Source organism: Phacochoerus africanus, chromosome 7 (genome assembly GCF_016906955.1).
Source record: "Phacochoerus africanus isolate WHEZ1 chromosome 7, ROS_Pafr_v1, whole genome shotgun sequence".
Classification (NCBI taxonomy): Eukaryota; Metazoa; Chordata; class Mammalia; order Artiodactyla; family Suidae; genus Phacochoerus; species Phacochoerus africanus.
Window position 1 is genome coordinate 16,963,878 of NC_062550.1, and position 11,169 is coordinate 16,975,046.

The following is an 11,169-nucleotide window of genomic DNA, read 5'->3' on the forward strand; positions in this document are numbered from 1 at the left end:
TTCTTTATATGTGTTATATTTTTCATTAATAAATAGGTTTTCTTCTTTAAACACGGAACATATAACAGATTGAAACACTCCCCCCTCCCCCCAATTCCAAAGACGAGAGTCTATAAAACAAATGCCAGCTATACTGCCCCAAGGGCAGAAAAAGTCTGGTGACCCCCACCCAGCCCTGCCCCCTGCAGCACCACCACCCCCACACTGCAAGAGAAGGGGGTCTGGGGCTTCTCCCCTGGACCCTGGGGACTTAGGTGAGAAGCATGAGAATGCATGATGTCACCTCTCCAGGAGGCATGGGCTACGCAAAGATGAGGTTTCCTTCGCATTGGCTCTGACCAGCTCCTGCCCTTCTGATTTCAGTTATGAAGCACCCGGGCTCGGCTCCCAGAGGAGCTGCCTCTTGGCTTCCCCTCGCTCTCCACTCATCCGCAGCCTCCTTGGAGGGGAAGGGAAGGGCTCAGGCACCCCTCCCATCCCCTGGTCCGCATGGAAACGCTGTGTGGAAGAGGCATGATGCTGAAGGTGAGGCTCCCGGAGGCCCCCAACCAAAGCCATGAGGCCAGCATGCCCCCCAGGCCCCCACACCTGTCCTTCCTCTGGAGCGGAGGGCACGGGGACAGCCGCCCCCTCTACCACCTAGTGCCTGGCTTGGGGTGTGATGGTTCTTTCTCAGTGTCAGGTCCTCAAGCCGGGCCTGGCTCTTTCCTTGTCCCGTTCCTGTCTCCTTCCAAGCCCTCACCGTGGCCGTCTGAAAAACTCGTGTCCAGTGTCCTAAAATGTCTCCTCCTCCCTCTCCCCGTGCCTCTGCAACCCCAGGGAGGAAGTGGGAGGTTGGCTCCCCTCTCGAACCCCCAACTTCACATAATGGAACAGCTTTTGGCCTTTTCCTTCTTGAAGGTGGAAGAGATGAGTTCGGAACGACTGGGGAGGTGGAGCAGCCGCTTGGAGAGGCTTCGGACAGGGCTCTTCGGGGGCACGGGGCTGGGCTTGTTCAGACACACCATGGACGCCGTCCGGAAGATGCTATGGATGCTCTTCTCGGAGGTGAAAGCCGAGCCTTCCAAGTAGATTTCCGCACCCAGCTGTTTGGCTATTGCACAGCCCTGGAGGGGAAGTGAGGTCATCAGGGCAGGGATCCAAGACGGCTCTGAAACACCGCCTTCCGCCTTCCGAGGTTAGCGGTCCTCCCCGCAGCTATGCTGATGGGCCCAACTGCCAGTCTCCCACGACCCCCCTCTGCTGATTATTTTCCTTTTTTCTTTTTAAAATTCTGTCTTATTTTTTGGCCACAGCACCCACAGCATATGAAGTTCCCAGGACAGGGATTAAACTCGAGCCACATCAGCAACCTGAACCTCAGCAGTGACCCAAGCCACAGCAGTAACAACGCTGGATCCTTAACCCACTGACTCACCAGGGAACTCCTCTGCTGATTATTTTCTGAAAGTGATAGAGTCATTGGGAATACTTTTAAAACCACACTGTTGCCAAACCAAATAAATCGGAATTTCTGTGGGTAGGTCTAGACAATAGTATTTTTAAGAGCTCTCCAGGCAACTATAATGTGAACATTGTTTTAAAACAAATGATCCTGGAGTTCCCAAGGTGGCACAGTGGAAACAAATCTGACTAGGGACCATGAGGTTGCGGGTTCGATCCCTGGCCTTGCTTAGTGGGTCAAGGATCCGGCGTGGCCATGAGCTGTGATGTAGGTCACAGACACGGCTCGGATCTGGTGTTGCTGTGGCTGTGGTGTAGGCTGGCAGCTACAGCTCCGATTAGACAACTAGCCTGGGAACCTTCATATGCCGTGGGTGCAACCCTAAAAAGACAAAAATAAAAAAAAATTTTTTTAAATAAGAATAATAAAACAAATGATCCTTACACTCCCATGTACATAAGGAATTATCCAGGGATTTAATTTATTTGGGGTTTTTTGTTTGTTTGTTTTTTCTTTTCTCTCTGTAGGGCCACACCCGCAGCACATGGAGGTCCCCAGGCTAGGGGTCAAATGAGAGCTATAGCTGCCGGCCTACACCAAAGCCACAGCAACACCGGATCCTTAACCTACTGAACGAGCCCAGGGATTGAACTCGAGCCCTCATGGACACTAGCTGGGTTCACCACCACTGAGCCACGATGGGAACTCCCTAGGGATTTAATTTAATTTAATTAAAATGCAATTCCCAAAACTTTCTCCCAGAGTGACTCTGGAGGTAAGGAGTCAGGAATTCTAACAAGCACCTCTAGGGATTCTAACGCAGGTGGTCCACAAAAAGAAAACCACCTGTGAAACGCTGGCACACCCAGGAATGGCTCGCCTGCCAAACTACAGCATAAATCTGAGTAAACTGGATACCCACCACCTCTATCCAGGTGACCAGTTTGCTGACTACAGGCTCCCCAGAATACCAGTTCCCTCTTGCCGTAGTGAGAGAGTTTGAGCAAGGGCCATGTTTCAAGCCCTCTCCTGCAGCCTTCCCCATTGCACCTCCAAGACACAGACACACACACACATATACACACACACCTGCTCGTAAGAGATGGGTGCCTGCTTCTGGTGGGACAGCTCCATCAGAGTGCTCAGATCTGTTCGCAGGTCTGTTTTACAGCCAATAAGCAAGACACGGGTGCTGGGACAATAATCCAGGATTTCCGTCCTCCACTGAAGAGCCACATAAGAAGATGCGAAGGAGGAAGGAAGAAGAGTCAGTGGCTGATGGCCACCCAGACAAGCCCAGCTGGCCGCATCACACACGCTGTCCAGCTTCCCTCTAGCCCAGCCCTCCTTCTGAGTCACAGCATCACCACTGCACTAATGACATCACCTTCCTGCCCGGGAGGCCTTTGGGGCTGCAGGAGTGCTGACCTGAGAGCCTGTCCCCCAATTCAACACCCCAGCCACCAGAGAGCGAGCACAGGGCCTGATCTCTCCCTCTCTGCCAAGCATAAGGGGCAGCGGTCTTCCTGCTCAACCCAGTCAAAGGGCTTCACAAGTGCAGAAAGCCAGGAAGAAGCCAACCCCGTCTCTTTCCGAGGGAAGGAGAGAATCCCTGAGTCTTCTGGGAAACTAGGCTGGTTCCACAGGGTATCCTAGATCCTCGGTATGGGCAGACCTTGCTGCCCAGACCAAGGCATGTGCTACCAGCAGTGCCGTTCAGGCCTGCCTGGCTTGCCTAGTCCTAGTAGGCCTGGGATTGAGGTCTATAAAAGGTGCCGCTAAAAGGTCCCTTCCCTGAGCCTCACATCACATCACAGAAAGGTTCTCTACCCTCAGTCCCTTGCTTCCTGAGTCTCCCCCACCACCTGCCCTTCCTTGCTAGGCCTCTGGCAGAGCAGGGTAGGACTGGAGCAAAGGCAGGATGCAGAGGGGATGGGAGAACTGGGTTCCAGTCCCAGAGCTACAGCTAATGGTGTGGCCTCGGGCACATCCCTTCTTTGCCTGGCCTCAGTTTCTTCCTCTTATGCAGGAAGGGGAGTAGATGACAAGGTGCCCAAGCCTCCCCTGTGATCTCAGGCTGAGCCAGCGATGGTAGAGTTTATCCCGCCTCACCTTCTTAAGGGCACTGTCCACTGTCTCGGGACGGCTGATGTCAAAGCATAGCAACACTGCATCCGAGTCACTATAGCAGAGTGGACGGACGTTGTCGTAGTAGGGCGATCCTGGGAGAGGGGAGAAAGCGCTGACGGTGAGCCAAGGCCATATCCCGGCCCCTACAGGCCGAAACCCAAAGAGCCCAGGGAACACACCATGCTTGGTCCCTGAGGTTAGATGGCCCCACCCAGCTCCCCAGGGGAATGTGCTGCAGCGGGAAGCTTGGGACCTGACCGCCTGCCAGAAGCCAATGCAAGAATATCACCTTCCTTGCTCCTGAACAAGCGGAAGGGGCAAACGAAAAGGGGGGTGGCGTCGAATTTGGCCCTGTCTGGGTCTCCCACAGTGGGCTTAATTAAAAGTCCACAGTTTTCTGAGTCCCCGAGGGAGCTGCCCCCAGCCCTGCGGAGAGACCAGGGCTTGCCTAAAGTCTCTTTTCTAGAGTGTGCCTGCTGCACGACCTCTGCTCCTTTCTTCTGCTTCAGGGTCCCCCCCAGTGAAGAAAGAAATCCGCCTGTTATATAACTGGCCGCCCTGTGTCTTTGCCATGGGGTCAGAACTCCAGGAGGCTGGCCGGGGAGGGAGGGCATGAAGAATTCAGTCCCACTCTTCCTCCCACCCAAATCGGCTTACACTGCAAAGGGCACAAGGAAAGCAGTAGCCCCCATCCCAGGATCTCAAGGAGACAGCCTCAGAGACAACAGCACCAATAGCTAGGATTTAGAGTCTTGAAACAAGGGTCCTTTGCGGGGAGGGGAGAAGGCAGTGCAGACCCAGGGGGTCCGAGATGGGAGAAAGCTAGGAGGGCTCGAGCCTGCCCCCCTCCACCCTGGGGAAGGAACAGTAGCAGATTTGGAACAGACGATCCGTGCTCAGAATAGCAAGCAGCCCCTCTCCCTGCACCGCAATCGCCATGGAAACTGGGGGGAATCCAAGCTGAGGCAGGGGGTTGGTTGTTAAAAAAAAAAAAAAAAGGAGTAAAGGGGAGTCGGGAGCGCTGCCCACTCCTTCAGCAGCCATTCCCCATCCGTCTCTGAGGTGGGGTCTTACCCCAGCAGGCAGCACTGAGCGAAACAAGCACTGCAGCACCAGGGAAGGGGGAGGGGAGGAGGCCTCCATTCTGGCTCCAAGCGATCCCCCTCCCCTGAGACCAGCAAGTGAATAATGGGGACTGCTTCAACCCTGGCCTCAGTGCTGGGGAGCCCCATCCCACACACCCCTGCCACGCTTCCTTCCTTGTGGGCACCTCGTTTGAAAAGGGGAAAAAGGGAGTTTGAGGCTGATTGATAGGCTGCATCCTTTTGGAACTTGGGCGGTGTGGGGATGCGACACAGGGAACAGAGACCACCTTGCTGATTTTCCGTTATCTGGACTGGGATTCAAGGGCTGCCGTCTGACTGTGGGAGGAGGGGGGAGGGGCTCTTTGGGGCCTTGGTAGTGAAATGAAAAGAGATGAGCTGTGGTAAGATCTTGGGAAGACGGAGAGGTGGGCAGAGTACGAGCAGACGAAAAGCCATACATCATGCAGCCAAGCTGCATTCCGGTCCAGCCCAGCCCAGCCAGCATAGCACAGCCCAGGATAACCAGTTCCAAGCCCTGGAACTGCCACGGAGCAGAGCATACCAGGTTGAGGAATTTCTGGTTTGTTTGGGGGAGTGGAGAGTAAGGGGAATGATTACCCCTGCCTATCTCCAATCTTTGGAGACCTCAAAATTGGATCATGGGAACAACAGCTCTTGGGAGGAGTAGGATGGCATATTTGTATGTAACTGGAAACCCCTAGTGATTTATAGTTCCTCTTAAAACTCAGCCTGAATATGCATTTTTGGAGAGGAGCGGATTTTATTTCCTTTCTCCTATTCCTGGCTTTTATTCCTTAATTATGACTCTGAGCTCAGTCTATTAAAAAAGCACTGGGGTAAAGAGATAATGGGAAGGAGTCAGAATCAAAGCCAAGGCGAGCCTAGCACTGAAGATTGAGGGATGAGAAGCTTCAAACATATTGCTTTCTATGTTCCAGAAAGACGGAGCCCGGCCCTGGGGAGGGGGGGATGGTCAGAGCCAACATTGTCCTCCCTCTACCTACGACGTGACCGTGCCCCATATCAAGCCCCCACCCTCCAAGGCATGGATGATGCATGGCTTCATCCCTAAGCCGCAGAGGTATGACAGTGGGGCTGAGCTGCGGCAGGCCTGCAGGCAGCAGTGGCCCAAGATGGAATGCGGGAGAGAAAACTGAGTCGGGAGCAATATTTTCCCCAAAGCAGACATGTCTCCCTGCCTCAACCACAACTGCCTCCAGCGGCACAGCATCCTGCCTCTTATTTAGCTTTACTCCGGGGCGGTGAAGACTGTGTGTGCGTGTGATGGGTGGCAGGGAGTAGAAACGGAGAAGCCCTGACTGCCTCCCCAGTAGCATTCTGGGGTCCGCTCACCTCACCATCCCAGCCCTCTGAAGGATGGAGCTAGACCCAGAGAAGTGAGGAGCTTCTGGGGTTCATCCACTCTGCACCCCTGAACCCGCCGCCTGAGTTGGCCAAACCCTCCGCGACACCAACCCAGGAATTTTCAGGTCCCCTTCTTTCCGTTTCCTAGTGAGCACCACACTCCTCCCCATCCAAGAGGGAAACAATTTCTAAGAGGCAGCGGCTGCGGCAGAGCAGTGCAGGTGGGAAGGGGGCATGTGAGGCCAGCAGTCTTACCTGAGGTGTCCCAGAGACTGAGCTCCACCCTCTGGTCCTCTGTTTCTAGGCAGGATGTGTAATTCTCAAACACGGTGGGCACATACGTCTGTAAAAAGAGGGAAACTCGTCACACCTTAGGTGCCCCTACCCTGGTAACCCTCCAGTGAGTGCTGGCTCCCTAAGAAGCCACTCACCCTAGTGAGCCACTCAAGTGGCAGGGGATGGGGAGAGGGGATATCTGGAGCAGGACCACATGGAGCAGGAGGGAGAGGAGTGTAGATGCAGAGGCACTTGCTCCATCGAGGAAAGAAATGTGAATGACTTCCTGCCGGTGACAAGCCCCCATATCCTAGATGGTCAGGGGGACACATGCTCAGATTCCTTTTGTCCCCAGATTGGTCTGTCTCCCAATTTCAGAGCCACAAGGCAATTCCAGTTCTTTATCATCTCCTCACAAGCCCCTTGGACCATCAGGGCAGCAGCAAAGAACAGCAGAAGCCTGTCTGGGGACAAGCGCATGGACCCTTTGAGGGTGGGTGGAGGCACCCGCGCAGGTAATTCATCAAAAAGAAACCCCAGACTCTCAAAAGCCTCCAGTTTCCCCTCCCAAGAGAAAACTCCAGGATGAAGGGAGGTAGGAGGGTATTTGATCTGGGACCTATGGGTGAAGGGGTGAGGAGGAGCCAGCGGGGCGGCAGAAGTGGAACAGGTCTCAGGGGAGGCTAAAGCAGGGCTGTTCTCCAGCCAGAACGCGGCTGAAGATGGAGTGGGGTGGGGTGGGGTGAGACAGCTCCTTTGGGCAGGTGGGAACCTACCCCTAGCAGGCAGCAAGGCAGGCAGGCAAGGAGAAAAGCTGGCCAGCGGGCGGGCGAGCCACTCACCTCGGGATAGCAATCCTTCGCCAACACCTGTAACATTGCTGTCTTCCCACACTGCACGTCCCCCACCAGAACGAGTTTACATCTGGCCACTACTGGCTGAGGGGTCCGTCTCTCCTTCATGGCTGCAGCCTCCGCGGGATCTGGACTCGGATTCAGAGAGGAGAGGGTTGCGCCAGGTGCGTCTCCGCAACACCACCCAGTCCGATTCCCTGCCTCTCTCCAACTGAGAAAGAGGCCGGCACAGCCAGTTTATATCTCCCTGGATGAGCCAATCACAAGAAGAGGCGGACTCTGTCACAGCCAATCCCTGAGGTGGGATCCCCTCCAGCAGCCAATAGCAGGAGGATCTGAGTCAGAGCCCCCGTCCTCCCTTTCCTTTTTCTTAAAGCTGCACCATTGCTTCATCTTTCTGAAAGGGGATTCCCACGTTGTTTTGCATTTGAAGGGACACAAAGTAAAACTGAATGGTCTTGAGTGTCCGCCAATGAGTGCCAAAAACAGTAAACAAGCCAAGAATGCAGAAAGTGAGGTCAAGTGGAGTCGTCCCAGAAGAGAAGGACTTAGCTAAACTGTGGACATGTGGCACCCCTTGGGGAACGGGTGGTCCCAGAAATCTCCGACCCCTTTGTTCTATCCAATGCCCACCCAAACCAGTTCTCACTTCTGGCTTCCCTTCACAGAAGTTCCTGCGCGGGGACCCCTTTTTCAGCTCCTGCTGGACCCCTTTCAATGCCCAAGTCTCTTCCTCAGAAATCACCTTCACCAAAAAATAAAAACGCCTTCTTGCGTCACCTGGAAAAAACCCACAGAGCTACTGACCCAGAGATGGGCAAAAAGAAAGCAATGAGAGAGTCTGGCAAGGGGGGATGAGAGAGAAGAATACACAGAAAACAAAGTCACTGTGTGTTTGGCCAGACAACCTCTCACCTCAGGCCTGGCAGGATCTGCTTTAGGGGTGTTTGTTCTGTTGTTTGGGTTCAGCTTCCTGAATGAATCAGGCACAGGTCCAGTTTCAGGTTGACAACTACTGATTCTAATGAACTGAGTGTGTCACCTGGTTGAAGTCCAGACTGGAAGTCCAGGGCCTGGGACTTTGGGACTAGGAAGATAGAGGGCAAGATGAGGTTAAGATGAGGCCCTCACAGCCCTTCATTTCACCACCACTGGCCAGAACCATGGGATGTACGTAGGCAGCTTGGGTAACACATTGATTATTCAGGAACCAAGACAGCCTGCAAGGAGGCCTCCTGGGGATCAGGGGTTGAAGTAAGACTGACCTTGGGCAAAAGTGAGAGCCCTGAGGGCTTCATCTTTGGGTCCCTTCACCTTGTCAAGCCCAGCACCTCTGGAGCACAGAGTCCCCTTCCAACTGAGCTTTATTCACCTTCATCACTGCCCCACCCAGGGGTATCTTCCCTGGTATAAGGATGCTTAAAAGTCTTCCCTGGACCCAAAGGGACAGATCTCTAAGGGTAAGATGGCCAATGCCCACTACAGACAAGGGAATGGAGGGTATTTGGAGATTGTAACCTAACCAGTGTGTTCCCGTCAAAGCCTGTGGCATCCAAGTCCAAGCTGCTTGGCTGAGGTCTCTGGGGCTAAGGTCTGCACTGCCCTCTGCCCATCTCCTAAGGCTCCCCCTCTAGGAATCAGAAATCACCCCAGGGGTGCTACCCCTGGCTGGTTACCCTCTTCTCTCCGGCTCTCTGGAAGTTTCTTCCTGCTACCTTTCCCAAGGCCTCAACCTCAGCGCTCGGATCATGTTCTGTCTATAAAATTTGTCCTCTGCTTACCCTTTTCCAGCAGCCTGGCAACCTCTCTGAGCTGCCCGTAAGTATGGTTTGGGAGAGTTCCAGGAACAGCTATAAGATCACAGCCTGCCTCAACCTGGAGTCCTCTCCCTCAGTCTGAGCTTTTCCTCTTGTCTCCCACTCTCAGTCCCATCTGGACTCAGGTCTGGAGGCATCAGTGGGGTTCCCATACATCCTCTTAACCCTGAACAGGGTTCCCTCCAATCCAGCCCCAAAGGGTTTAGCCCTCTCTCTCCCCCACGTTCTCTACCAGCCTCCCTACACACGCCCCCTCCCTGAGCCACCCCAAATAAATATTCAAATAAGTAAAAACTGTTCTTGCTACGCAAACAGCTTCTTCTGGCTTCTAGTAAGACTGCTGTTCCTGAGCTCCACCCAGATAGAAATTCTGGGAACTAGGCTATCACTGATTCTTCCTTGTGGCTGAATTCCAGGGGAGGGCAGCCTGAAGCCTGAGCCAGGAGATGGAGCAGCCCCCATCATGACTGAGTTTCAAGCTTGTCTCTGAAGGTATTTTGTGGGTCACATGCTTATGCGTTGTGTGTATGAGAGAGAGAGAGACAGAGAGACAGAGAAAGAGGCTGGAAGGAAGTGTGGAAACATGAAAGGAGGATGGGGAGTTCCCACTGTGGCTCAGTGGGTTAAGAATCTGACATAGGGAATCCTGAATGGCTCAGCAGAAACGAATCTGACTAGTATCCAGGAGGATGCAGGTTTAATCCCTGGCCTTGCTCAGTGGGTTAAGGAACTGGAGTTGCCATGAGCTGTGGTGTAGGTCACAGATGTGGCTCAGATCTGGCGTTGCTATGCCTGTGGTGTAGGCCAGCAGCTACAGGTCCAATTTGACCCCTAGCCTAGGAATCTAAAAGGCCAAACAAACAAAACAACCCCCCCCCCCGACATAATTTCCATGAGGATGAGGGTTGGATCCCTGGCCTCGCTCAAAGGGTTAAAGACCCTGTATTGCCACAAGCTGCAGCTTAGGTCACAGACACACAGCTTGGATCCCCCTTTGCTGTGGCTATGGCCTAAATTGGCAGCTACATCTCTGATTCAGCCCCTAGCCTGGGAACTTCCATATCCAGCATGTGCGGCCGTAACAGGAAAAAAAAAGAAAAGAAAGAAGGATGGAACCAAAATTCAGGAGGTCTGGATGTTGGACCAGCTCTGCCCTTAACAACCTATGTACACTTAGGAGAGTAACTTCTCCCTCTGGGCCCCTGTTTCCTTTTTTTTTTTTTTTTTTTTGCTATTTCTTGAGCTGCTCCCGCAGCATGTGGAGGTTCCCAGGCTAGGGGTCGAATCGGAGCTGTAGCCACCGGCCTATGCCAGAGCCACAGCAACGCGGGATCCGAGCCACATCTGCAACCTACACCACAGCTCACGGCAATGCGGGATCGTTAACCCACTGAGCAAGGCCAGGGACCGAACCCACAACCTCATGGTTCCTAGTCGGATTCGTTAACCACTGCACCACGATGGGAACTCCCCCTGTTTCCTTGAATGTAATGTGAGGGGTTGGACTAAAGGGGTTTTTAACCTTTTGTTTTTTAGCAGTTAGACTCCCTCCAGCAAGTCTGTGTAAACCTCTTCCCAGTGTCTTTTTTTTTTTTTTTTTAACTCCATAGCCAGAGTAATACATGTACAAAGTTACAAAATTTCCTATCAAGATCAGGAAAGTTTAAAACAAGGTTATATTTGAAAAAGTTATCCTAAGGTGAAAGAAGTTAGTCACCAAAAAAACACATACTATATGATTTCATTTGTATGAAATGTCCAGAACAAATCCAAAGAAACAGAAAGTACATTAGTGGTTGTATAGGGCTGCAGGGGTTGGAGGAACAGAGAGTGACTGCTAATGGATGTGGGGTTTCTTTTTGGGGTGATGAAACTCTTCTAAATGTGTGGTGATGGTTGTACAATTCTGTGAATATACTAAAAACCACTAAATTGTACAGTTTAAATTGATAAATGGTATGTGAATTATATTTTGATAAAGCTGTTTCTTCCTTTCTTTCTTTCTTTCTTTTTTTTTTTTGTCTTTTTTAAAAAAGGGCCACTCCTGCGGCATATGGAGGTTCCCAGGCTAGGGGTCTAATCAGAGCTGTAGCCACCGGCCTAAGCCAGAGCCACAGCAACTCGGGATATCTGAGCTATGTCTTCGATTTACACCGCAGCTCACGGCAATGCTGGAT

General features: G+C 52.7%; 1 protein-coding gene across 1 annotated transcript; it reads right to left on the reverse strand.

The window, feature by feature from the left end:
* On the reverse strand, window positions 1-7,388 carry RND1 (Rho family GTPase 1). The gene is made up of 5 exons (XM_047786501.1): window positions 7,164-7,388; window positions 6,301-6,388; window positions 3,557-3,666; window positions 2,534-2,668; window positions 1-1,106 (listed from the first exon to the last, which is right to left on the reverse strand). The coding sequence occupies exons 1-5, from the start codon at window positions 7,281-7,283 to the stop codon at window positions 861-863; spliced, it is 699 nt and encodes a 232-aa protein (XP_047642457.1). The 5' UTR covers window positions 7,284-7,388; the 3' UTR covers window positions 1-860.
* Window positions 7,389-11,169: the final 3,781 nt, after the last annotated feature.

Coding starts and splice junctions, on each gene's coding strand:
- RND1 (XM_047786501.1), bottom strand. CDS start 7,283: ATGAAGGAGAGACGGACCCCTCAGCCAGTAGTGGCCAGATGTAAACTC. Junction 3,667..6,300: donor CAGTCTCTGGGACACCTCAG/GTAAGACTGCTG, acceptor CCCCTCTCCCAG/GATCGCCCTACTACGACAAC. Junction 1,107..2,533: donor CACCCATCTCTTACGAGCAG/GTGTGTGTGTAT, acceptor CTTCCCCTCCAG/GGCTGTGCAATAGCCAAACA.